Consider the following 27,802-nt stretch of genomic DNA (forward strand, 5'->3'; position numbering starts at 1 on the left):
GTGTGGGTGTGGGTGTTTGTGTGTGTGTGTGTGGGTGTGTCTGTGTGTGTTAGAGGGAGAGTGTGTGTGTGTGAGTGTGTGTGTGTGTGTGTGCATATGTGTATTGAGCAGAATCCCTGAGTTTTTACAGGTCCCATTCCTCTAGGACAGTACCTCCAGTGTTGGTTTAATATAGTGTGTAATGCTGGTTCCATGTGTGTGGGCAGATTAGAGGCTGGGTTTTATGGATTAGCGAACAAATGGAGACTAAATCTGTGCGTCATAATGAAAAGCAGCATTCATCTGTCAATAAGCATTTCTCTATGATTTTATAAACACGTCTGTGGAAAAAAAAAAAACTTAGAGGGATGTTTGAATTTAGTTTCTGGGTGCACAGAAAGTCTCTCTCCCAGAGTTCCCTCACAGAAGTGCCGCTCACTTTTGGAGCTCTCTCCGAAGAGCTGAAGAGCGGGCCCTCTGTAACGCTGAATTACTGACGCACATTTTTTGTTGTTTTTTTTTTTTCTTGCTCCTGATTTTTTATAGAAACATGGAAGCTCTCCAAGGTAAAATGTCACTGAAAATCACAGCACTGTGACTCAGTCTAAAGAAATAAATAATGATAACAAAAACAAGACAGGGAACTCTACAGACTGCAGATGAAGTGATGACTAAAACACTGGCAACATGCGGGTGCTGCGTGTTTAGGAAGGGGGGGTGTGGGGGGGGGGGGGGGGGGGGGGGGGGGGGGGGTTGCTGTTTTTCCTCAGGGTGCAATGAGCTGGCTGATGGCCCCTGTCGTCCCCCTCAGCGAAAAAGCCCAGAGATTTCTGTCTGTGTGTATAATTGTGTGTGTGTGTGTGTGTGTGTGTGTGTGTGTGTGTGTGTGTGTGTGTGCGCGTGTGCGCGGTTACATTTCACGTAGGCGTACGTGCGCGTGTGGGTGCAAGCGTGTGTGTGTGTGTGTGTGTATGTGTATGTGTGTGCGTGTTCGCGTTTGTGTGGGTGTACGTGTGCGTGAGCGTGCATACGCGTGTGCATGTGTGTACATTTGTATGCGAGTGGACATGTGCGTGTGTTTGCGTGTGCGTGTTTGTGTGTGCATGTGCACATGTGTTCGTGTATGTGTGTGGGTTTGTGTGTGAGTGTACTGTTGGGGGGGGGGGGTATTGTTTTTTCGTTCAGGTGATAAGGTCAAGCAGCTGCTGGCTCTGGCTTTCTTAAACACTTTCTCATTCTCGTCGGACTGACTGTCCTCCTGTCGGTATCCTCTTGCCCATGTGTTGGCTGTCTTCTTGTCTGTTTGCTAGCTACTCAGGACACAGCTGTTATAATGTCTTTAGGTTTGCTCCTCATGTAAAACAGTTCAGTTAATCTCTGTGGAGAAAAGCACGACTAAAGCATGTCCTGTAGAACCCCCAGCCCTTTCCAACAGAGAGAAAGAGAGAGAGACAGAGAGAAAGAGAGAGAGAGGAGGGGTGGAGAGAGAGAAAGAAAGAGCCAGTCAGGCTAAGAGACAGAAACCAAACTGCACAGTGCAGGTATGGAGAGGCAATTTGCCTAAACCATCCTTCAGCGTCTCATACGTATGTAAATGCTGAGGGTTTTGGTTTTCAGGCACACGACCTGAGGCTTGTGGCCTCGATGATCATGTTCCACATAACGCCGTCAGCAATGTAGATAAAACTTTAAAACGCTGATAAAGGCACAGTAAAAGCTGCACAATATCTGCTAACTACAAATACTCTTCAGAGACATACTCGGTGCTCCAAATGATCTGCGTGGAAGCAGACCCAGTCAGTAAAGTGAGCAGTGAGAGCAATAATTACAGCTGAAAAGACTCTTCTGAGGGACTTGGTATTGCTGTTTAACCTGACAGAGGTGGCCTCTCTGTCCTTTGTCATTTTACCCTTTACGCAAAGAGAAACAACTCTTGTATTTATGAATATTCAGTGTGATTTGATGGTCCCATTAGCTGTGGTTATTATGAATAATGTGCAACACTGTCTGTAATTTGGTGGTTCCCTCAGTTGCAGTGTGTCACTTATGTAGTAGTTATGCATTTCCTTCACAAAAAGGTCAGATGTTCTTTTTCTGTGGGACTTTCTTGACACAGTGGGCAGTCAGGATTTTAGTCCGTTTAAGAGACTTCTTTGGGTTGTCTGCTTTATCTTTCACTTTAGTACTCCATCTGCATGTAACACTTTTCCCTGAATCTGTCTCTAGTGTCTCACATAAGTTTCTGTAAGCATCTCTATCAGTGTGTAACATGCATTTATTACCATATGTCTCTGTCAGTGTCCTACATGTGCTTCTCCTATCAGTGTGTAATATATAGTTCTGTAAGCGTCTCTGTCAGTCTGTAACATGCTATTGTACATTTTTCTAAATCAGTGTCTCGGGTGCATCTTCATTAGTATGTGTCTGACCCTGTAATGTGTGTCTCTGTTAGTGTGTCTCAGCATGTAACACTCTCTATCAGTGTGTAACGTGCGCTCTCGTAAGCATCCTGTGACAGTATTTGCAGAGTATGCCTACAGGGGTGAACCGGGTTAGTTTCATTAAAAATGTGTGTCTGTGTTTAACGCTACTGATGGCGATTAGGTAAATCACTCAGATTCTGTACTTAAAATCTGGATGTTGGAATCTAATGGACACCATTACTGACTTAACAGAAATGCACATATCTAACATCAGAGAGCATTTAAGCAACACTTTATAATCATCAAAGCACACGGTGTAAGTACAGCTCTAATCTCAGCTTAATGTTTGGGAAGAGGGTGTGATGCGGCCCTGGACTAGTGCATTGTGGGAGCTGAGAGTACTGTTGCATTCTGGGAGTTTAGAGCTCTATTACATCCTAAGACACTATGCACTGTGGAGGTTTAGTGTAATGTTACACTCTCATAATGTAGTATACTGTTTCAGTCTGGGAGTTTAGATTACCATCACATGCCAAGAGTATATAGGACCATTGTAGTCTGGAGTTCTATGGGTTTATAGCACCCTGGGAGTTCACTTTTAAACTCTGGGGGGCTAAGAGCACCGTTGCATGCTGGGAGTTTAGGGCATTGTTGCATTCTGGGAATTCGGCTGCGCAGTGTTGTGTCGGGAGGGAGGGTTGCTTGGCAGGCGTGCCTTTATTACTGCCATAGAAGGACGGAGTGAAATTATGCTAATGGTTGCTAATTATGACCTTGGAGACACTCCTTGCTGCCAGTTTATCTGCTTAATAAAAGCCTTCTTTTAATCCACACATCAGTACAGGCTTTAGAGGTTTTATGCAGGCTCTCCACCAACACGGGCCTGCCAACTTTGAATGAAATGCCTGCTATAACCTGGTCACCCGGGGAGCTGAATTGTACAGTAATTATACTTCAAAGGATTGGAGGAAAATAGACATTTTATTGCTCTAAAGGAGCTGTGAAAATCCTCCATCAGCCAGCCAAGCAGGGAGCAGGGGCCATGTACACAGGGCATAGATACTATACATAAACATATATGAACTTACACGGTTTCCAGCAGAAACCTGGGTTTAGCTACACATCCAGGTCCGTAACCGTTATGGCAGAAAGCCATGTTTGCATGTTTTCAGGCTGAATAACAGGCACGGTAGCGCTTTTGGCTCTCCCGGTGATATACAGCGAATAAGCTGCACATTCTGGAGACTGCAGCAGCGCAGGAGCATGTCCAGGTGTGTAGCGCAAGAGAGGCCAGCTGAACAGGAGAGTAATGGCCGTGCGCTTTACTGTCGTAAAGTGGACACCGCATCAGCAGCACGAGGAGCTTCGCTGCCCAAAACCCAAACCACCAACTGAGCCAGGAAACGAGTTCAGCCAATCATTGTCAGAATAAGCCGATAGCCTATGTGCCGATCGTACGTTAAGAGGGACCCTTGCATACTTTCGCTGTTCCGCCGCACCAGCCAGAACCGTGACGCAGCACTTTGGCGTGCGCCCGATATTGGAGGTGCCTTTGCGACTCGTCGGCGGCCGGGGTTCCGGGGTTCTGTCCTCGTTGTCCGTCCCTTTCTGTCCCCTCTCAGATTCACCTTTCACGTGTTTGTGTCAGCGACGCCCAGACTGGCAATAACTTCAAAGCAGAGTGCCCAAACAGCTGGGGAAGAAAGGGCTCAAGACAAGATGAAATTCATTTATCGCAGGGCGCCGCTTTACCAATTCAGAAAGCAACATTTCTCTCTGAAAAGGCCTGTTTCCCCTACAGTAGTAAATACACGCGAAGCATTTCGTTCTGGGAATCAATATTCTCACCCTTACATTCGGAGACACATTCACGGCCTGTGCTTGAAATTTGTCATTGTCATTACGTGGTGTGCAAGAGGCACTGTCCCACTGCAGGCTGCACTTGGTGTAATTTTCATGGCAGGGACAAAACATCACTCACAAAAAATACTGATCATCCAAAAGGAATCTTCAATAAATGTATTTATATGCTTAATTTGTTGGTATTTATAATGATGACAATGATGATGATAATTATTGTTATTATAATTGTCGTCATCAGGTGTACTTTCCACTTTCCTCTGTGATGGAGAGCAAATTATTTTCTGTTAAAAAGTGGCTTCTCTGTGGCAAAAGACCTCTTGTTCTGTCTTTTACTCTTTTGCTCTGTCTCTTAATCTCTCCTTCTGTCTCTGCCTCTCGTTCTCTGCCTCCTAATCTCTCTCTCTGTCTCTAACTCTTCTCCTCTGTCTCCTAATCTCTCCTTCTGTCTCTAACTCTTCTCCTCTGTCTCTTAATCTCTTGCTCTGTCTCTAAGTCTTTTCCTCTGTGTCTCCTAATCTTTCGCTCTCTGTTACTCTTGTGTCTCCTAATTTGTCCCTTTGTCTCTCCAGCTTGTCTTCCTTTGTGCCTGTCTCTTCCTCTTTCTCTGCTACTACTCTTTCCTCCCTCATCTCTTCACTGCCTCTGCAACTCTCTGAGAGTGTGTGTTTCCAGAATGTCTCAGTCCCTCTCTCTCTCTCTCTCTCTCTCTCTCTCCCGGTTTCTCTCTTTTCCAGGATGTCTTCCAAGCGACCAGCCTCTCCATATGGGGCAACAGATGGAGAGGTAGTCATGGTGACAAGCAGACAGAAATTGGAAGACGAGGAGAGTGACGGACACCCCGTCATTCACTTCCCCCTGAGCTCCCCCCGTTCTCTGGACAGCCCCCCAATGGTAGGACAGAATCTCCTCCGCGCACTGAACTGCTCTCACCCTAAGCCTCCCAGCACTTCTCTGAGCTCTGAGTGAGCATGCACTCAAATAACACAGCTCCAAAAATAAGATACTTCTGGTGTTTTTGCCTTTTTCTTGCACAGGTGATGGTCTGTGTCAGAGTTGCCATCAGAATCTAAGTGTCTGAATCAGCCATCGACATCGTCAATAGCAAAAACGGCTGCTTTCACCTAACAGAGGTAGCAGTGACTGGCAGTGGACTGGTAGAGGTAGCACTGGCTGGCAGAAGTAACCCTTGCTGTAAGTGACTGGCAGAGGTAGCCCAGACTGGCATTGGCTGGCAGCATTACATGCAAGGCTCTATCCCATTCACGGCCATGAAAATGGAGTCAAGGATCACGGAATTCGCTCACCACTGTGAAATCTGGCCTCGGCCATGTTTTATACACTATCACATCATGTTCAAATCCAACACCATTACAGCAATACCATCACAGCTTCCCTACAAAAATAATGTCACGGTAGACGTAGATTTAGTGATTGAGATTTAAGAGCAGCAAATTATAATATTCAGCACCCCAATCAATAATGACTAATTGCTCTGAGCATCCACATCCGTTCTGTATCAACAACAGTAAACAAAAACACTCTAGAATCCAAAACAATTATTAATTTTAAGTGGTTAAATTTGAAATTCATAAAAAATCATATCTGTAGATGATCATGTAAAGGAATTTGGAACAGAAGCCCCACATGCCAACGGCCACAAAACTATTTTGTACAACCTGCAATATTTGTTTAGATCACACGCGGCAGGAAACTGCTCAGTGCTACTCAGGCTGCGAAAATCACGGTAGGACAAAGAGGGACATACATATTAGAGGGAAAAAAGGCAAAGAGAAAGCAAGAAAGTAAAGCATCAACTCCAGAGCTTTTTAACAACTCAGAGTCAGTGGAGCTCCATGCACAGCAACGTTAGCTTAGCACTACCTAACAATTACAACACACTGAGATGGAAGCAGGTAGTTGTGCGTACTATAACCACAGTCAGGTTTGTTTCGCCACAAATACAGAGAATGGAGGCAGACACTGTTGCAATATGTTCCATGCATTCAACTGCTGACAGATGTTTTTTTTTTTTTTTTTTTTTACTTGAACGCTATATTTATCTTTTGATACAGCTACATATTCACGCTTTAAAACAATGTTGCAAAATGTACAAATTTAAGTACCTGAAAACGTATAATCCTATTTTTTTAATGCTAAGCGTGTGAAATTTATCAAAATTTACAGGGAATGAGGCAGGGCCCCAGTTTCATTGTATCAGTAACACTATAGAGTACGCTGTGTAGATGTGTGCAGTATGTAAAAATGTGTAGTTTGGTGTGTGGGTGTGTTTAGCATAGGTGCATGTAATGTATGGAGGGGTGGATTACTATGTATGTAGTATGTAGTGTTTTATGGATTTGTGTAGCATGCCTTGCGGATATGTGTTTAGAATGTACAAGTGGAAATCTGTACTGTGCGGATGTGTGTGTTGCGTGTTGATGTGTGTGAATGTGTACAGACATGTGTAGATGTGTGTAGATGTGTGTGGATGTGTATGGATGTGTGTGAATGTGTACAGACATATGTAGATGCATGTAGATGTGCGTGGATGTGTGTGAATGTGTGCACACGTGTAGATGCATGTAGATGTGTGTGGATGCGTGTAGGTGTGTGTGGATGTGTGTGGATGTGTGTGTACGTGTGTGCGTGCGTGTGGTCCAAGCTCTCACATGCAGGTGCACCTGAATGTGACAGCAGTCTCAAATGACCTTTCCCCCAGACCCTTTATCTTGCTGATAAGCACATGCACACACAGGGCTGCAGCAAACCTAACCGTGTTGTTTAAAGGAACTTTAAACTCTGTGGTCTTGGAATGGTGTCACACACTGAACCAAAGTCCCCTCTGCCATTCTCTGTCTCTTTCTCACTCCTCCTTCTCCTGCTTCCATTCTCTCTTGTCTGTATCTCTCTGTCTCTCTTTCTTTCTATCTTCAAGGTGTCACTGGGGTGAAACAAAACTTATAAACACAGTTAAAAACTGCGACCAGTTTGTTTTTATTTTTCTCTTTTCCAAGTTAAACATTTTGACTCTTACAACTGTTCAATCTGAATTTTATTTCAGCAAAAATGGAAAGTAATCCTTGGTTACTTCAGGATTAAGTTGTCACCAAAACGAAGGCTGGAATTTGCAGTGGCTTTATTTGTGACTGTGAATCATATTTTCAAACATATTTAGGTGTGAACAGGGTCCCTGCTTTTAGAGTACAGCAAACCATGATATCAAGTTCAGTTCACCTGCCAGCTGTTGGGTTGCAGTCATACAGTGTTTCTGACAGTTTAAAGTTGGTATGTAAAATATATATTTTTTTGTCATCATTTAAATAGTTTGTCATACCAAAGGCAAAAAATATCCCAGTGTCATGGGGTGAAAAGCCAAATCATTGTTTTTCAATGAGTGATATAAACATGCTTGTTTGTATTGGACCACATTGTTGGTACCTGTAAGGCTGAACCAGTCTGAGTTCATTAATAATTGACATGTTTGCTGTTACCTTTAGTGTTGAACCTGTGGTTATGATGACCACTGACATCCTGCATGTTCCAACCATGCAGCCTATACTGAGGTCATTTATACAATATGGGCACAGGCACGCGAGCGTCAGGAGTCTGTAAGAACATGAGAACATTATCTGACTTCAGAATTTCAAACTTTAAAAGCTAGAGGTTTAAATCAAGGCACTTTCGTTTATGTGGGTATGTCAAGAACACGTTTTTCCGTCCATCACGTATGATCATGATATTCATTTATTATTATTATTATTATTATTATTATTATTATTATTATTATTATTATCAGTCGTTGTAGCATCATTCTTTTTATTTTCATCGTTTAAGAAAGCATTTCCAAATTTCGAAAAAAAAAATATTTTGCAAACCTCTCAAATCTTTAAACATGAAATGCGACTTTAATCGCCTGACTGACAACTCAAATGGAAAAGAATAAAGCCGGTATATTGACGTGGATTAATAAATCCTAGCCATCTCGCGGAGGGGTGGATTTTTGGAGCGGGATGGGGATGTGTAAAATGTGAAGTTTGTCGGGGCTTTAGCGCCAATCCGATCCGCGCTGAGTGGCAGCGGCGTTGAGTGAGAGAGAGATTTACATGCGAGGACTCCGAAGGGGCTTTGTCACGGCAATTGTACAAAGTGATACACAGTGTAAATCGACTCCGCGTGTCCCTGAGTAGCGGCTGGTTTACAGGCGCTAGCGAGAGGAGATTACTGCTTTATCTTGTCATACTAAATTAACACGGCAGCGCACGCTTAAACAGCGCTGACCTCTTCATCTGCCGACACCGCGACGCAGGGGAGGGGAGAAACAGAGTGAGATTTTAAAAACCGGCTCGTCCTTCCCGGCGAGCGCTTTTGCGCGTTGGTAGGGGGCAGCGGGGGAGGTCCTTCCTCCCCGTCCCCCGAGTTCTACGGTAAAACGGAAGCTTTTTACAGATAAAAGGTGGGAGGGGTTTTTACTCGCAGGTAATAATAACTAGGTGATAATTAATCCCCTTTGTATGTCTAATGAGCGGAGCGTGCCAAAGAGAAGTGCTCGGTGAGAAGTTAGTCATCCGCCCATTTCATGTTCCGTCTCGGCGAGGTTTGTTCACTTCGACGCTGAAGCGCATCCTTGATAGATAATATACCCACGAGATAGCTAAGAGCTGGATTACGGTTTTTGAATAATACAAAAATTCCAATTGTCGACATAGAAAACATTTAGTGTTTAGCAACATATAGTCCGACAGCCCTACAATCTGAGGTAGCTGGAATATGCAGCAAAAGATATGAATTTGATTTCAAGATTTTAAAAGGTATCGATATGGTAAAGTGTTTCTAATGATTTTATTATGTACCTCACCATATGTTAAAAATTTCTGATGAAATACAAAAGACTAACAGTAAAAGTTTGATTGACGTTGTCTGATATTCTCAGATAAGAAAAAAACGTGTATTATTAATAGAAATTGATGTTATTATGACTGTCATCTGAAGAGTGCATTTTATAATATTTAACAGTTTTGTGGTCATCTCTATAGCACGAAATTTTTCATCTCTCAGTCAAGGTTAAATAAAACACTTGTGATTCACTAATTACTACATAAATAAATATACATGTGTGAAAAACGCACATCCTTAAGAATGCACAAGAACAATTTAAGTAAAAAGAAATACAAAAATTTAAAAAGGGGTTCACATTAGAATTAATCTGTAAAAAAAATTCAGTTTAGGAAATATTAACCAAGAATCTGAAGAGCCGTTCCTGCCGCAGCTAGGGTCAGGGATTGAGGATTCTGTTTAGCGTTTCTTGCAAGTTGCACAGGTGTTTGTTACAGGTAAGGTTGTTGCAGGTGAACGTGTTGTGGTGGGGTTTGTATGAAAGGCCCATGTTTTACCGTGTACTTTGTGTGTGCAATTTCACAGCCCAGACGCCCTGCTGGGATTGCTGGGATGTCATGGTCTCCACAGTCACAACTGACAAGCTCCTCTTTCGCCTCTGCTAAAGACACAGGAGCACACATGCGCATGTATGCACACACCCACACACGCATACACACGCACACACAAATGCACACACAGGGACACACACATGGATGCAGACACACACACACACACACACACACACAGGAGTATTTGAAGTGCCCTCAACAAGATTGTCGGCCTGTGTGTGTGTGCGCATTTGTGTGTGCACGCGTGTGTGCCAGCGTATGTGTGTGAGTGTGTGCGCTGTCAGGTGTCCCTTTAATTGATGAGTTGAATAATGGAGTTCAGGTGCTCTTTTCTAATACGTTCGAAGAAGGCAGGTTGCTCAAACACGCCTTGTGTTCGCCTGCAAACTGCTGCTCAGAACGATAAAATAAAAGCCGGAAAAAACTGAGAGCGAGCGCTGGCCACGTTTCGTAATGTCTGTTCCACCAGCTTCCTCCTCATCCTCTGTCTGCAGATATCTGGGTGTTTATCCTATGGTAGCTGGAAGAGGAGAGAATGAAAGAGAGGAGGAACACGAGCAGTGGCATCTGTTTTGGCTGAAGGAAGAAACAGCATTTAGATTTGATTAGATTTTCTGGCAACTGTGAAGTGTGTTTAAATATGCTCCTGTCACAGATGAGCTTAAAAAGACAAAAGTTGTTTAATTCTGTTCCCGTGCTGAAGCAGTAAAGGGATAAAGGAAGGCAATAGGAGAGCAGTTTGTTACAGTCGTTTGGAAGAGAATTGACATCTGCAAACTAAAAGCAGAACCGCCTACACCAGCCGGATTGCAGATCAAATGCATATAAATACATATATTCAAACAAACACACACACACTCACACATGCTCATACACACATACCCACACACTCATACACACATGCACACACTCTCTCTCTGTCTCTCTCACACGCACACGCACACGCACACGCACACACACACACAAAATCAAATTTAAAACACAATCACTCATACACAGATACACACAGGCATAGACATACACACTCACATATATTCATTTGTGCACATACAAACGCACACAGACATCTAAAAGCAGTATACAAACACGCACATATGTATATATACATATGCGAAGGGACTGTTGAGATGACTGATTCAATAAGTGCATAGACTATAGGCACTAAATTTCACCTCCACCTGCTTTGCTTCCCCATCAGCATTCTGTTAGGTTTGAGTCGGTAGTTTCGGAAGAGGCCGCCAGGCATACAGTGATGATAAATACAAAGGTCTGCTGGATTTGGTTCACTTTTTTTTCACCAAGTTACTTTTGTGATTTAAGTCTGCATCTCCCCTCTCTGTCCCTTCTTCCTCTGTGACCCCCCCCCCCCCCCCCCCCCAAATTTAATTCAGTAGTCTGTCTAAAAAAATGTAATGCTTGAAAGCTAGCTCAGGAAATGGGAATCTTGGCATTATAATCCAAGCAAATATGTCATTAATCAAAGATTCCCTCTTTAAAGAGCATTGCTGTTTTAATTCCTTTGGAACGATGAAGGACCTTTGTTTACAACCTTTTCCGATGACATCTGCAGTCCACAAGTAGAGAGAGAGGTGATTTTTCCCCTCTTTTTTTCTTTTTTTGTGTTTTCTGGACATTTTTTTCTGGAAATAAAGAGTGCTTCTTTTTCTAAGTAGGCTAGGGATTAAATAAATTGGATGTGACAGGTGTGACTTGGTGTTTAAAATGCGTGCCAGACTAATGTGGAGAGAGTCAGAGCTGCCACTCTCCGCTTTTCTTCCCCTCTGGTTTTAAATTATGACGTGTCAGTGTTGCATATTTTCTGGGTTTAAACTGCGAGTCCCCCCTCTTACGTTTCGGTGTCACACATATCCCGATTTGAAACTGTGTGGTACCCCAATTCCCCCCCCCGACACACGTCCACGCTGTGCACCTACTGTATTCATTTATGATGAGAATCGTTGAATCGTTCTCGTCTGACGTTCCTGCTGCTACAGCCCAGCAGAAAGTCACTGACTGCAGAAGAAAGTATTCATGAATGACATGATGCTTCCGAAACAGAGGAGATCGGAGAACGCAGACGGATCGGCTGGGTTTATGGTAGAATAAAATCTAAAGGGCCGTCATTTGTTGAGGGCGGCCAATTTGTCGGGTTTCAATGCACGCTTAGTGCACTGAATCTGTGAGGCATGACCGGAGCACAGGTGACATCATTGTATTTTATTCATTAACGTTCTGGTTTTGTCACTAAGTCATGAATCCTCTATCACTAAGACATGCCACTGAAGTCTAGAAAATTCTGAAAACAACTTAAGATGTGAACAGGTGAAAATAAATAGGAAATAATTTCAATTTCAGATATGCATTACAAAAAAATATTGCTAGCAGTGTCTTTTTTCCCACTGAAAAGAGTATATCTGTATCATATTTGCAGGGACTTGTTGGTAAAATTGCAGGATTATTTGTCAATGGTGTATACCACAACCTGCTTGCTAAGAAAGCCCTTTTTCAACATAGTATTATTCAAACCTATTTGATTCTGATTCTCAGGTTTTTTATCAGCCTGCTGTCAGCTTTGTTTTGTTGTATTGTAAGTGTTTGAACCTAACCCGGCCATACTCCTTGGCCACGCATCAGGAAACGAGTCTGTTCCTCTGCTCGAAGAGACTCTGACCATAATTGCTCTGAGGTGTTTATTGGTACCAGTGAGTTGGGACTGCAAGATTTTTGCCTTTCTCAAGATGTCCTGATAACAGCTGACAGATGTACATTACCAGGTTTTTGGATTTTATTCAACAACATGCTGGTTTAGAACAGGGACAAGCGATAACTGTACATAAACACAATTCTACACAATAACAAATAATTGTGTCCGTGAAAGAAATAACATTAATAAGGATTATAGCCAATAAAGTCATACGTATATTACATATTTCAGATACAAATATTGCCTTAGAACAGAACATAATTTTTGGATTGTAAAAAAGTAATTGTTAAACAGTAATTTCACACAAAATAAAATAAACAATTCCAATCTGCTTGAAAACACCCTAATGGAAAACAGGCCTGGCTCTGATGTTTGCTTTGAAATACAATGCATTCTCACCACATGTAAGCAGCCGGTCAGTTATAAATGTGAATTGTCAGCTGCACACTGGACACATCCCTAGTAAAACACATTGAGGGGAATTGCAGTGTTTCTTCAATATGATAAATTTAAAAAGATGTTTTCCAAGTGATCTGTGAACACAGTCATCACAACACTACACTCTGGGAAATAACCTTTCGCACAGCACACCACATATCCGAATACGTCCCAGGAGTGAAATTACAGAAACAAAGAATTCTGGAATTTTTCTGAAACAAAGCTGACTTAAGGAGAGGGGTGGAAATTGACAGTTTTTCCAACGTTATAACATTTTAATATCACCTACAACCGTCATATTTTATTTGACTTTGCTATGAATTGACAGTTGAAATTGACAGTTAAATTGTGTTTGTACAAAAACCTTTGAATTGGTGTCATAATCAGTTTTTTGTAAGTGTATATATTTTTGTGACTTGTTTCTAATTGCTCATGACATTTACTAAAAAAATCTGCTGCTAAAATTGAAGCCTTACTCATTATTGTGTAAACTCCTGATGAAAGGCTGTGATGAGGACATAATGACTAACGTTCATAAACCCACCCCTTCTACTGTGTCCCTGAGACAAACATGAAATGAAGTCTCAATCAATATGAATCAATAACCAAAGCTGTTGACTTATTTTCCCAGAGGCGAGGGGTATTATTTCGAGCAGTGGGAAGCCACACTTCATGTGGAGCGCTCTGAGTGTGTGTAGGGGCTGACGTTGAAGGGATACCTTGTATCTCGCTCGATTTCTTTGCAGTGCGTTGCACGTGGCGGAGATCTCTTGGAATTAAACTCATGTTAAAATCATATTAAACATGTCTCTTATCCTATTAAACTTGCATTGTGTGCAGTTGTGATATTCGTAATTATAATTATTGGCACACATTAAATGTCTCTCATCTCATTAAACTAGCACTGTGGTCTGGATATGGAATAACAGTGGAATGGTCTGATTTATTCAGATATTAGTACTTCACTGTTCTGGTAGTTCAACTGTGATCAAAGCTGTATTCTTTCAAACTAAATAATCATCATTCTGGGGGCATCCGTTAATAATTAGTCCCAGATTGCCTCCATAAAAGTGAGAATGTCAGGTAAATTATTAAGTGCACTGTGACATTACAAAGCTGGAGGTAACCACTGGATGATTGCAGTGAATGTTTTTGTCTGTGCAATGTGTGTTGTATTCCAGTGTTCCAGTGTTTTAACACAGTGGGTTTAATACAGTGTGTTATACTGTGGGGTCATTCAAGGGGTTGAGGCAGTGGATTTATCGGTGGCTAACACAGTGTAGCTGTTCCACTGTCCAGCACACTGTCTTGACTGGAATTACTGTTCATCTAAGCATTATGAGTACTTCAGCATCTAAACAATGGGGTTATTCCAGTATCCAAACAATATAGTCATTCAGTTGTCTTGCACAGGTAGTTCCGCAGTTTGTAAGCCATACAGGTACTGCGGGAGATAATAGGAACCAATAAGATAAAGATTAACCCTGATTAGCAAAGGCGGACTATTGACCTCATGTGCAAATACCTGACTTGCTTTGTAATTAAACCATACAGTAGATCACCAGTGTTCTGGGAGAGAGCCAAGCTGTGGACTGCTGGGTATGTGTATGTAGATACTGCCCAAGGCCAGATAAACATGATCTGTATTATTAAATATCATAGGTTAGCTATAATGTAAATTATTTATCTAAAGTGCTGTTATATAATCATGGACATTTGTCCTGAGATTCTGCAGATTATTTTTCATATATGTTGTTGTAGTATATCCTGTTGGTAAAATGATTTCAACATCAATTTAATAAACAGAGGGGGGGAAATAAACTTCATGTTGAAAAACTTGGAATCACTTTAGCGCTGGGATGTCTTTCAAAGGAAAACTTGAGCTTCAGAAAAAAAAAAAAACATTACCTCTGTTCAAAACTGCCTGAAATCTTCAGTGCTTTAATGTTTTCTTCTGTGTACAATCCAAATGACTGCACACAGAAGAATCCAAAAAAGCAAATTCCAGAAGCCTGCAAAGAAACTCGGCATCCCAAATTAGTTTTAGAATACTGGCTGTTGATGAAAGCATGCAAGACACAGGGAAAAGGGAAAATAGATCATGAAGGGGACCCTGGCTGTCCAGCTCAGGCTCTTTGAGGGCCGTTCCCAGATCTCCGGGGTATCTCCTCACTTCCTCTCTCCCCCGTCACTGTCCCCCTTCTCCAGGAGCACGAGGGCAGTAAGGGTGTCTCTCTGAGCCCCTACACCCAGCACAATTCTTCTACCTCACCCACCAAGATGGAAGACGGCGGGCGTCCGGCAAGCGAGTCCGGCTCAGCCACGGCGCTGGGCACCCCGGAGCGGCGCAAGGGGAGCTTGGCCGACGTGGTGGACACTCTGAAGCAACGCAAGATGGAGGAGCTGATCAAGAACGAGCCAGAGGGTGAGTGCAGACGAACCCACCGTAGCATCCAGATACCACTTCCTGTTTGCGCTGTTACTCTTCCGAGTGCTTCCTGTCTGTGATTTTACTCTCTCAGCTGCCTCCTTTACGCACTCGTACTCTCTCAGTTGCTCCCTGTCTGTGCTGGTACTCTCTCAACTGCTTCCCGTCTGTGTTACCACTCTCTCAACTGCTTCCTGTGCAGTCCTATGCAACTTTTTTTTCAGCGTGTGCTGTGACTTTCTCAACCGCTTTCTCTGTGTGCTGTAAGGGTTTCATGTACTTCCTGTCAGCAGTGTAGCTCCCAGCTGCATCTTCTCTGTACTGTCGCTCATGTACTTCCTCTATTTATGAGGGTCTCTGCCATGTGTGCATCTTGAATGATTTAGGAGAGTTTCCGTTTTTGCAGAACTCACACAGGCTGTTATAAGCCTTCTTACATGTCGGAAGTGTGTGATGTACTATATACATTTAGGAGGAAGGAAGCCTGTACTTGCTGTAGTCTGTAATGTTAGTTTCCCAGTAATATACACAATCTCAGTAGCTCCTCAAGTATGTCCATATTTGTATTTGAGTAGTGATTATAATGTAGTAGTTCTCAATATTGCATTTATTGTCCATATTTATTGTTTCTCAGTAGGGTGTGTAATGTCAGTAATGTTGCAGTTCTGTTTATAATTTCAGTGGTCTCTGAGAAGTTTGTATAAAATCAGTAGTTTCTCAGTAGTGTGTATAATGTCAGTTGTTTCTTAGTAGTGTGTATAACTTCAGCAGTTTTACACTAGTGTGTATAATATCAGTCATTTCTCAGAAGTGTGTATAATGTCAGTTGTTTCTTAGTAGTGTGTGCACTGTCAGTAGTTTATCCATAGTGCTTTTTGCATGAGTTTCTTCTGATCATGGCCAAAGCTGATCAGGAGCACCAGGTGGATGGGCATGGTTTCAAGGAGTCCAGGACCTCTCCTTTCCGACACCATCAGAGCTGGTCATTTCTGACTAACAGACTCTTGTAATGAGGCTGTGGCACAGCCAGGTCTTTGTTTCAGCGGGGGACAGTATCAGCTGTCAGGGACCATTGTCTGGTGCTTTGCATATTTATTACCAGACTGATTGTACTGGGCCCATCAGCCTTTTACAGCACCAAGTGTGGAGAGATTGATATCTGCTTATGCATCCTCCCTGACACACTCTGTTCAATAAAGTCCCTGTTCTTTTTACAAAGGCATGGGGGAAGGCTGGAGCAATTCACTTTGAGGATCATTCAGAGGAGAAAAAATGACCGAATTTACTAAAGAAATACGCGCGGCGATAAAATACAGATTCAATGCAGCCGTCATCAGTGTGAGGCTAACAACCAATTTACTAAGACTATGCAAAGTAGTAATGTAATATGTGAAGTAGGTAATTACGAGGCCACTCCAAAGAAACCTTGCTACCCGCACAGTTAGTGGTGCACATTCCAGAGTACAATGGGCAGAACGCTACCTGGCCAAAGTTGTGAAGACACTTGGTAAAATGAAGGTTTTCAGAGGGTAATTAGAAAATTGTATCACAATGCTGGAATATAAAACATGAGAGTAGATTTTGGAATACAGTCACACACAGAATACATCTGACCGGAATAAAAAAAAAAAATATTAGATGAAATTTAGAAAGAAATAGAAGATATTCGGGTGCATGCAGATGTAAAAAATATCTTTTGATGCAGCAGGGGCAAAAGAAACAGAGGTCCATCTGAAAAAAAATGCCTTTGTCCCATCCTGAATAGGGTACACGTGCACAAAGAACAAAGTAGTTGTAGGTGTATTACTGAAGTGGTCATGCAATGTTTTATCCTTCCTATTATGTTCACCGTTTTTGGAGGAAATGATTTTGATGACAGTGTATCTTGGAATCAATCATTTTTTATTGCATTGCTTGGGTGCCAGGTTATTCAGAGTGGATTTAAAGAAAGAAGAAAATAATTAGCCTGTATGTCAAAGAATAATCTGTTATCAAAAAGCAGACAATGCTCACTACATTGATCAGAATTTGCATCAATAGTACCCATCTTTTAAATTTGTTGGTAAAAGCAGATGTGGCAGAATGAAATGTCAAGGACATTATTACATTATTGTCATTTAGCAGACACGTATCTAGAGTGACTAACATAGAACGCTACTTTATCCATTTATATAGCTGGATATTTGCTGAGGCAATTGTGGTTTAAGTACATTGCCCGAGGGTACAGCATCAGTACCCCAGTGGGAAATTGAACCAGCAGCCTTTCAGTTGTATGTGCGGTTCCTTACCACTATGCCACACTGCTGCTTCAAGAGGAAATGAACCAAGAGAGCCCTTTCTTCAGTATGCAGTAGAGAAAGGCCCCATTGCGAGGCATTTTTTAAACTTTGGACATTTTTTAGTATGAATACACACATTGTTTGTTAAATGGCTTGTAAAGATGTCTTTATATAATATAAGTTATATGTAGATTAAAGATGGATATCAGGCTGATAGGCCATTTTTGGCCAGTAACCAATCTATTATTTTACATTTTGTAACTATTTTCATATTCATAATCTAAACTCATTTAAAATACATGAATTTCACAGTTTATGGATGGAGATAATGAAATGCATCATTACTCACCTTCCACACCAACATGCGATTTTCACCTGGTGAAAAAAATTAGATGCGTTCTGTTTTACGCAGTGGGGTCTGATATGCCTTATGAGTTCCCCCAAAATTCGGTCACTCTACCTACTCTTGTGGTCACTATCAAGGTTACAGTAAATGCAACAGAATGAACTGTTGGAGTCAAACACTTTTTTGGGAGGCGTGTTAGACTTATAGGCCATTAACAAGATTGTCCTCCGTTTTCTAGATCTCAAAATTTCAGCGCGAACACGAGGCTCGCACTTACCGTTTGCTGTAGAAAATTCAACAGAATTAATCAGGCGCCATTTATTCAATCCCACCACCCCAGTTTTAGCATGTTGATCCTGGTAATGCATATGCATAGGAATAATTACATAAGTATCGACAGCAAAGGGAAATGGTGACACTCTGCACAAAAGACCGTTCTGATGAGCTTCACCTAATATGACTTGTATGTGAATCCCACACACACTTTTTGCGAGGCCTGACTTTTGGCAATACACAGGCAGCCCTGTGTAAGACCCTATATGCAGGCAGCCCTATGTAAGACCTGGCTCTGATAATCCTTCTGGAGCAGAAATGAGGCTCGGAGGACAGAGGTTGCACTGTCACCCAGACACAGCTATATTGCCTTTTCGCAGGCGCTAGCTCTGCTCTGTCGGACCCCGCCTGAGGTCCTGGGACGATCAGGGCAGGGCCGCGGGTGAGCAAGGGAGCTAGTCACGGGGGCGTGGTGCGGGAGGCGCGGCGATGGGGCGAGGTGTGATTCGGGAGCCCCCCACTCGGCGGATACCGAGGTCCCGGCGGCAGGCGGTTCTGAGACGCCAGCGTGGAGAGGGAGGCTCCATTAGAGCGGAGCACAGCACCCTTCAGAACGGGTCACGGGCCATGCATTATCTCTCCGCTGTTAGAACAAAGGAACCCTGTGCCTTCAGTGTGAGAGAGAGAGAGAGGGAGGGAGAAAGAGAGAGAGAGAGAGAGGGAGGGAGAGAGAGATGAAGGGAATGAGGCGGATGTATGGAGCCCCGCTCTTGTGCCCAGATGTAAATCCTCTCCTCGCCTTTCTGCCCATTGTGTGGCTGTGCTCTGAAAGACCATTAGCCGCAAACGGCAGGTTGGGATGAAAGATTAATGAAGGCTTTAATCATTATGAAAGGACTCTATTATTATTTGTTTCATCCCTCCTTCCTCTTTTCACACGTCTGTGAATCCCGGCCTTCAGCCAGATTGATGACACACACTGAGACCTTTTAACACAGTAAATATGTGTGTGATGTGAGGAAAAACTACAGACTGATAATGGGACAGGCAACAATAACAATCTTTCCTGAGACACGGAGACGTAGCGCAGGTGTATAATATTAGGCCGCAGGCAGGCATTTAAACTTACCCCTGGATTCAATCAATACTAATGCTTAACTCAAACTCACAATCGAATGCAGGTGTTACTTGTTCCTCTGCAAACGCATTCCAGAGAGTTCAGCGATCAACAAAGATTAGCAAAGACAATTGTGTTTGCTTTGAGAAAGAAATGTATTTGTAAGTCAAATTTAAGAACAAGCAGTGACTTAATTTAAGGACTGGCATACAGAAGGTGTATGTAAACAAGCCTCAATAAGACACAGAGACACATAGCAGATATATAGTCTGACTCCTGTCTTATTGCTACAGTAACAGCTGGAGTTGAAAATGACAACGGGCCAGCTCTGCAAGGAATCTGTTGTTTGTTTCCCTCCGTTATTGTGTGGAGCACCACAGTGTTCCTGAAGAGGTCAAAACTGAACATTTGCAAATCACATGCAGACGATCACACTCCACTTGAAGCGGGGGGGTTATCTGCACCAGCATGGTTTTTGAGGAGGAGGCGCAGGGAAGAGACACAGCAGAGGTAGATGCCTGATTGTAAAACAGCTAATAGTACAAGCTCTTTAAGACCTCTAGGCTACAGCACAAGTCTCATCCATGTTGTGTGACATTAAAGATACTTCTTCAGCGAAAACAAAACAATAACACAAATGGCAGAACAATGGCCGTGAAATGGATGTAATTTCAAATTTTAATCTTCTTTTTATAAATACTTAATAAAAACGTAAAGCTCTATAGTTTGCCTTCCATTATTCAGTACAGACACTTTAAATCCAGTGGATGTTTTTTTTCTGCAAGGAAGTTTTCTTCCTTTGATGATGGGTTTGTTAGCAATAAAACCCCACGGCGATGGTCTTCGACCGCATGCTGTTCCCGGTCGCTCCCTGTTTGCGGTGGCTCGCCGTGTCTCAGGTTTTTGTCAGCCCCCTCAATGAGTGCAATGGGTCTCTCGCTTCATCCTTTGGGAACGGCTGACACAGCTGGCTCAACTCGTTGGTAAGCAGCTGGCAGCTTGTCTCAGATGCATTGTGGGATAGGTAGTCCTCCGTGCAGAACATCACCCTCGCCAGCCCCTTAGCCCCTTACGGGCTCACCTTGACACACAGAATATCAGGATTGTACATACATGCAATCAATGCTCCACGTGCAGACATCTACATTCAAACAAGCAGAACTTTACATACAGATCACCTCTGTTTTACATATAGACAAACAGTGCAGACAGCTGGCACTTTACATGGAGATGATCAGTAATTTACATAAAGACAATCAGTACTTTGAACGCACCAATGAAAGTACCGATTGATTGATTCTACTGCATATCAGTTTTTTTCCTGGTTTTTGCTTTTCATACTGAAATCTGTACATGAACAGACTATCTGCATTTTATATACAGTAGTTATACCAGTTGTCTATATGTAAAATTCCAGTAGTCTTTTTGTGAAATACTGAGCTTCTTATGTTCGGTATCTATGTATCAAGTATATAAGTATCTATGCATCTATGCATCAAGTAGTTCCTTATGTTCCTTATGTTCAATATCTATGCATCAAGTATAGTCAATCAATCGGTACTTAAACCAGTGTTTCATCTTCAGACAATCAGAACTTCACATACAGATAATAAGTATGTTACATTCAGAGAGTTTGCCCTTTGCATTGATGAGGCGTCTCCTGAGCAGAGCCACGTGTTTCTGCCCCCCCACCCCCCGTCCCCGCTCTGCTCAGGCTGAGGACAGCTTGGCGCTCCGGCCGTTTCCCTGCTCGCGCTCGGAAAGCCCAGGCCCGTGCTGCTCTATTTAGTTCCCAGATAAATGAGTAACTCTGCCTCTCGTAGAGTGCGGTGGGGAGTCGTTTGTTAAAGCCGCAGTCAGGGAGGATACTGGGTCATTGTGGTGAGCCTATTCCCCCATGCGTGCGCCCAGCCTCGGCTGTGTGAAGCTCCGCCAGACCTCAGTCAGGAGCAGGACAGTGGGCCCGCCATAAATCACTGCCAGACGCGTCCCCGATCAACTGGGACCATTCATCTCTCGTCTCTCTCGTACCCACTACCCTGAATGATTCATTTTGCATCTTCCTGCCGTAAACCCTAGTATTGCACCCTGTACGGTAGTTATTTGCTTGTATTGCACTGTCTGCTGCAGAGCGTCAACTCACGTCATCTGAGGTGAATAGAAGTCTTTTTCAACTTCATCTCACATCTCCTGCCTTTTTCAAACTTCTGACTCTCTGCTCCTCCTCTCCTCTAATTCTCCTTTCCTCTCCCCTCCTCTCCTCTCCTTTCCTTTCCTTTCCTCTTCTCTCCTCTCCTCTCCGCTTCTCTTGTCTGTTCTCTTTTCCTCCTCTGTCAGCTGTGAATGTTTCCTCCTGGTCTGTGGGCTCCTGTGTCTCAGTCAGCACACCCATTGCCAGCTGTGCGTGGGGTCTGAAGGGGTGGAGGTCAGGCCCAGAAAAGCTTCAGTGGTGGGGCACGTGTGGTGTGTAGTTGTTACCATATGAACATGGAGAGAGAAACATAGAGAGTAAAGAGAGGTGGGGGTGAGTGTGAGGTGAGGCAGGCAGAGAGTGCAGGAGCGGGACAAGGGTGTGGGGAGGGGTGTGTTCTGGGGGGCTCACCCCTGGCCCTCTCCTTCACCTGAGTGCTGTGGCCATTGCTGCCAACCCTGCTCTTCAAAGCCATAATGCTCTTGGGGTTACCCCCCCCTCCCTCGCCACTCCCCGCCCCATTCACTCTGAGAGCTTCTGTATGCGGTTTAACCCACGCTCGCTTCTGAAAGCGCCTGTATCTGGGGCACAGATGTTCGGAGCCTCCAGAGAAAGAGTCACATCTTGATTCATGGACTGGGCCGGCTCTGGCTCCTGCAGCTCAGGGGAAGCCCCACATAGCAGGCTTCAACAGGAGGGGGGCTTTGTGGGTCGGCTCTCTCTCAGAGCAGGGCGCCCCATCACGCCAGCGGGTCCGAGCGCTGGTACCGAAGACTTTATCTGTGTCAGAGAGCTTCAGTGATTGATCTCATCAGAAAGAGTGGAATCAAAGTGCTGACAACCAGCTCCCACACCACAGTGCAGGGCTCTGCATTGATCTCATGTTTAATGGCTTGCAGTGCATTTAATTGATGATACAGTATCTATTGGTTGATTGAATTGTCTACCAGAGGTGTGAGATGCTCTTGGCTCCCAGCATGATGCTCTCAAATGAAGCAATGGGTCTGCTCTTAGACTAACGCTGAAACCCAATTAGAACACACACATTTACAAAAGCAATCTCTGGAGACAGACTGACTGATATACATGAAAAAGAGTCTGCAGTGTATGGATGCTGTGATTCCTACAGCAGATGTTGTGTTGAAGTGCGTGGGTTTTTCACTTTCTGTAATTAACGGAGGCGTGCAGCAGTGGTTTTGTTGATGTCTGTGCTTTTCAGAGGAACAGTTTGGTTCAGGTTAACTTCAGGTCCAACTGCGAGCGACGGTTCAAAGAGGAGTTCTGGGTCGCCGGGTCGCGGAGGTGCGCATTGTTTGTCTGAGGCCGGGCTTCGGGTCAGACAGGATGGGCCCGCACGGCCTTTGAAGCAGGCCATTAATGGACTGATCCGCAGATAACACACAGAGACTTTATTCAGCAAGGATCTCAGTTAACACACAGACCCTTTCATGAACGAGGGCCGCAGTTAACACACACAGACCCTTTCATGAACAAGGAAAGCAGCCCCTGGAGACGAGGAGAGGGACGAGAAGGAAGGGGGTTCCCTCTAACTTTCGGCACATGTGCAAGAACCCAGTGGAGGGTCCTTGTGTGTGTGTGTGTCCATGCGTGTGTATGTGTGTGTGTGTGTGTGTGTGTGTGTGTGTCCGTGCGTGTGTATGTGTGTGTGTGTGCGTGCGTGTGTGTGTATGTGCAACTCTGCATGTGCCCTCAGATGTCGGGTGTCTGAGGCACAGCAGTTCTTCAAACCTCAGGCCTCCTCTTTGAAACTGCTGTGACTGTCCGTCCCCCCCAGCCCTGCCTAATCTCTGGCCAGTTCTCTGAAACCACTGTCACAGAGGGAGTGTGTGCGAGTGACAGAGAGCGGCTGGTTCACAGGCTGAGCGTGGGAGAGTGGAGAAACCTCCATATGTGATTTGCACCATTTGGTAGTAATTAGTTTGTTGTATAAATGAACACTAAGTGCTGTGTGTTTCGCAGGCATTGTTTGCAGTTCTTTCCCTCTCTCCCCCTCTCTCTGGAAGAGAAAAAGAAAATCGGCAGCACAGATCAGGAGTTAAAGGGGGGGGGGGGTTCGTGAATGTTGAAAGGGACAGCTTTGCCACTGTGCAGTGAAAGAGATGTGTCTTACATTCTGAGGAAAAGAGGAAACACACTGAGGCTAATGAGCTGGAGATTGGAGTCAAACTGAAGAGTGGAGCAACTGTAGATTTCTCTGTTACAGGAGAGATTTTACTAAACATCTCTCTTTAACAGGAGAGATTTTACTGATGATTTCTCTGTTACAGGAGAGATTTTACTAAACATCACTCTGTTACAGGAGATGTTTCTCTGACGATTTCTCTGTTACAGGAGAGATTTTACTAAAGATCTCTCTGTTACAGGGGATGTTTCTCTGATGATCTCTCTATTACAGGAGAGATTTCATTTAAGATCTGTTATAGGAGATATGTGACCGTAGATCTCTATGTTACAGAAGTGATTTGACTGTAGATCTCCTTTACAAGAAAAACTGACAGTTGATCTCTCTTTTACAGGAGAGCTTTGACCATAGCTCTCACTATTATAGGAGGAACACGATTGTGGCTCTCTGTGTTACAGGAGACACTTCATTGCAGATATCGCTGTTACAGGAGAGATTTCACTGTAGATAGTACTTAAGAAACAATGACTCATTAACTGAGAATCAAAAACCAGCACCCCCCCCCCCCCAAAGTTGTTCCTAATCAAAGCATTATTCTTCCGTTTTATCAAACTTTTCAGTCTATCCTAGCTGGGAAAAGCATACCACATCCTAGAGGTACAAAGTATCTTATTTTTCTGATTTGACAGCATTCGTCTGTTTTTTTTTTTCCCCCTTTCGGCATTCAACACCACCAAAGACATGGGAATAACCTGTGGGCTATATTGTGCTCTATTGTTCCTGCGTATGAAAGGCGTATTCAAGTCACTTTTATTGAATTGTTTCATCTGGTTTCCAGTTTTCATTCTTCTAAGACCTTGCACAAGACAATCAATGGAGATGAAAGCTTTTTTTTGTCTTTCTCTCTCTCTCTCCCCCCCCCTTTTTTTTGCCTTTCTTAAGCAATTGAACAATACTGCGCGGATGGGAAAACCAGTCTTGTTGCTTTGTGCACTGCATGTGCTGAAAGGGGTTTTCTAAAACAGTCCTGTTGTCTTTTTTTTTGCTCCGAGTATGAGCGCGGATGGGAAAATCAACCCCCTCGCCTTTGTGCTGTGCTGCGTGTGCGCAAAAAAAAAGTTTTATATTCACCACCTGGTGTGGCATTTAGATTGTGACAAAAGCCCGAGGTCCGTGAATTAGGCACATTTACATAGCCATATCATTAGAACCTCCATCAGTGGGCTATCCTCGCTCCTGCCTCCTCATCAGGGTTTCAGACATCGCTCCATTGTCTCCGCTTTAAACAGCCTGCATTTACATAAGGCTGGAGAATTTTACTGTACTATCGCAGTGTGTGCAAATTAGTATGTTAAATAAGGCCGGCTCCGCCAATGTGAAGTCGATTGGGATTAAAAGCAGCAGTTGCGTAGTTGGGGGCTAAGTTTAAACACACTCACACACATATACACACACACACACACATAGACACACAAACACACTCACACATTCACACACACACACACACAAACATACACACACACACACACACACACACACACACACCTATTTCTGGAATTTTTCACCTGTTTGAACCTTGATTAAATGAGAGCTGCTTTAGACGTTTCAGCAGCATCATAATCCGTATGCTAATTTTCCGAATCCACCCCTATCAATTAACTTGTAAATGTTATTTTGAGTGTATACAGGCATTTTTAAGTTAATGTTAAGTAATGGAATGGAATGTTTCATGAATATGTATTATATTTTTAAACCTTTGTAGCACACATATAAAAATAAAATGCATAATGCTATTTCTGCCTATTAACTTTGAGCATTAGCTCAGTGTACACTCACTCTTGTATCTCTAGTGTTCTGGGTTCAGCGAGATGTGCAATACCGAGGCTTGTGGCAAGCAGCACGCCACCAGAAACCGCTCATTATTTTTATAGCATATAAACTTACACTCGCACGTGTTCACACACACTCTGACATAAGCTCACACACATACACACACACACACACACACACACATATGCATACACGCACATACAGACAAATACACACACACACACAAAGACAAACACATAGACACGCACACACACACATACACAGACAGACACACACTCATTTATGGTATATCCTCACTGTCACAGACAGGCTTGCCGACTGAAACACGCTTGTACACACAGTTGGACACACTTCCTCATACATGGTCACACACACTTCCTGACACACTAAGGCCTTTGAAAGAATCGCGCTCATGTTCATGCTCACTCACACACTTACAAACACTCACACACAGACTGATGAAGGGGGGAGGGGTACAGACGGGCGGCCCGGGTGGGGGGGTTAAGGAGGGAGGGGGGGTCTCCCCACACAGAGAGAACATATTAATTAACCCCTGATAGCTACAGAGGGATGTGGGAGTCAGACAGAGCAGCTTTGAGATGAAGTGATCTCTCCCCGCCGCAGCACTGAGGTCAGGCCCCAGGACCAGAACAAAAGGGCTCCTTATTAGAGCCAGATGTTCAGAGACAGGCGAGGCAGCTTGGAGACCCCACACCACCCCCCACCCCCACCCCCCCTCGGAGAGGCAGAGCTGCTGAGGAACGGCTGGCTGGAGAGGCTCAGACAGGCCCCGTCAGTCTGGCAGCTTGCCGCAGCCCGTCCCACCTCCGTGCGCAGCCCCCGGAAGGCCGAACAGGTGTTCCCCACTTTTGATTTCAGTGTATTTAAATGAATCCTGTCAGCTCAGCTGTTCAAACAACTGCTGCCTGCAGCTGCTCGTCACTCCGGGCTGGGATCCGTCCCAGGCTGCCACTCTCCGAGCCAGCAGGGTGACACCGGCTCCCTCTGTTTCCCCAGGCCTTGCGGTCAAGCAGTGGTTCTGTGCCCAGGCCTGGTCTTCATGGTCACGCAGCGGTTCTGTTGACCGGCTCATCCTGGCAGTCATGCAGAGGTTCTGTTCTTCTAAGTCCGATCCTTGCGGTCATTCAGCAGTTCTATTCCCCTGGTTTGTCCTCACGGTCGTACAGTGGCCCTCCTTCCAACCTCCGCACCCCTTCAAACCCTTAATGGCCATATGTCACAGTCACAAAACGTTTGTGATCACGTGCATCTTTCTTCAGAATGTGTCTTCCTGTCGCCTCCTTCTCTCTGCTGCATCTCTGAGGCTGGATGTGGTCCATTTCCCAGGAAAACCGACCACAATCCTTCACCTCTCACAATGTCTGACTTGCCCTGTGGCATCCTTGTTGAGATAATTTGCTTGTTTTCTATCTCTGTGATGAGTGTAATATTTATACAAAGGTTTCTTTAATAGCTTTGATTTATTTATTGTGTTAGAGCTATCCTTCAAGTGGAGTGACTGTGCAGAAAAGTTTTGGCAACGTGTCTTGCCAGAATATCTGGCTGGTCCAGCAGGCTGTAGAGTGCATTGGGCATGGGCGGTCAGAGCTCAGCCATGTGTGGACCAATTGGACTTTGAAACCGTCCTCATTACCGTGCACAAACTGGAGAGCAGGTTAGCTCACTGGGTACAAGTGTATAAGAACTGGGTCAATTTTTTGCCTGAGTCATAGGTAAAAATATATGTGCGTTAGTGCAGACCTGAGAGGCCAATAAAGCCAGTGTAGCTGGTTTGGATCAGGCTCACCTTTTCCTGCAATCTGCCTCCACACTCACTATGAACAGTAACAGAGAAAAGGGAATGCTGTTCTCTTCTTGGAGAAAACTATTATATAACTACTTCATATACAAAGGCATGGGCTTTCCTTTTTAGTTTTCATTACTTTTTTAGTTGTTTTTTTATTTTGCATTAATTGCAATAAGGAAGAGAGAGAGAAAGAGATAGAGCAAGTGAGAGAGAGAGAAAGAGAGAGAGAGAGAGAGAGAGAGAGAGAGTGAGTTGCTTGTAAGAAATTATCTATTTGCCTGTGTGCGGCATGGTTTTAGACAGACATGTGTGAAACGAGCATGTACCTGTGAAAAAAAGAGGTGTGCTCAGTTAGTGCGGCTCAGAGACCTGCGTGACTCATAGTAACTGTGTGACTTTGCTTTCATCCATACAAAAAGAAAAAGGGTTTTGTTCTGTTTCTGTAATGGCTAATTACTTTTTTCCATTTTTAACCATTGTACTGTATCTGTTTTCCTCCCCTGTTTGTTTTTGTTGGTCTTGTTGTTAACCACTTTT

At 43.8% G+C, this 27,802-nt stretch overlaps 1 protein-coding gene across 6 annotated transcripts in view; it reads left to right on the plus strand.

Annotated features, from left to right (window-relative positions):
- sox5 (SRY-box transcription factor 5) overlaps nucleotides 1–27,802 on the plus strand; it is a 173,828-nt gene that overhangs the window by 95,672 nt on the left and 50,354 nt on the right. For all 6 annotated transcript variants that reach the window (XM_036517684.1, XM_036517685.1, XM_036517681.1 and 3 more), the window contains 2 exons: nucleotides 5,000–5,156; nucleotides 15,060–15,276. In XM_036517684.1, the coding sequence (XP_036373577.1) occupies nucleotides 5,000–5,156; nucleotides 15,060–15,276 (374 nt within the window). The remainder of the gene's footprint in view (nucleotides 1–4,999; nucleotides 5,157–15,059; nucleotides 15,277–27,802) is intronic.

Source organism: Megalops cyprinoides, chromosome 23, assembly GCF_013368585.1.
Source record: "Megalops cyprinoides isolate fMegCyp1 chromosome 23, fMegCyp1.pri, whole genome shotgun sequence".
Taxonomy (NCBI): domain Eukaryota; kingdom Metazoa; phylum Chordata; class Actinopteri; order Elopiformes; family Megalopidae; genus Megalops; species Megalops cyprinoides.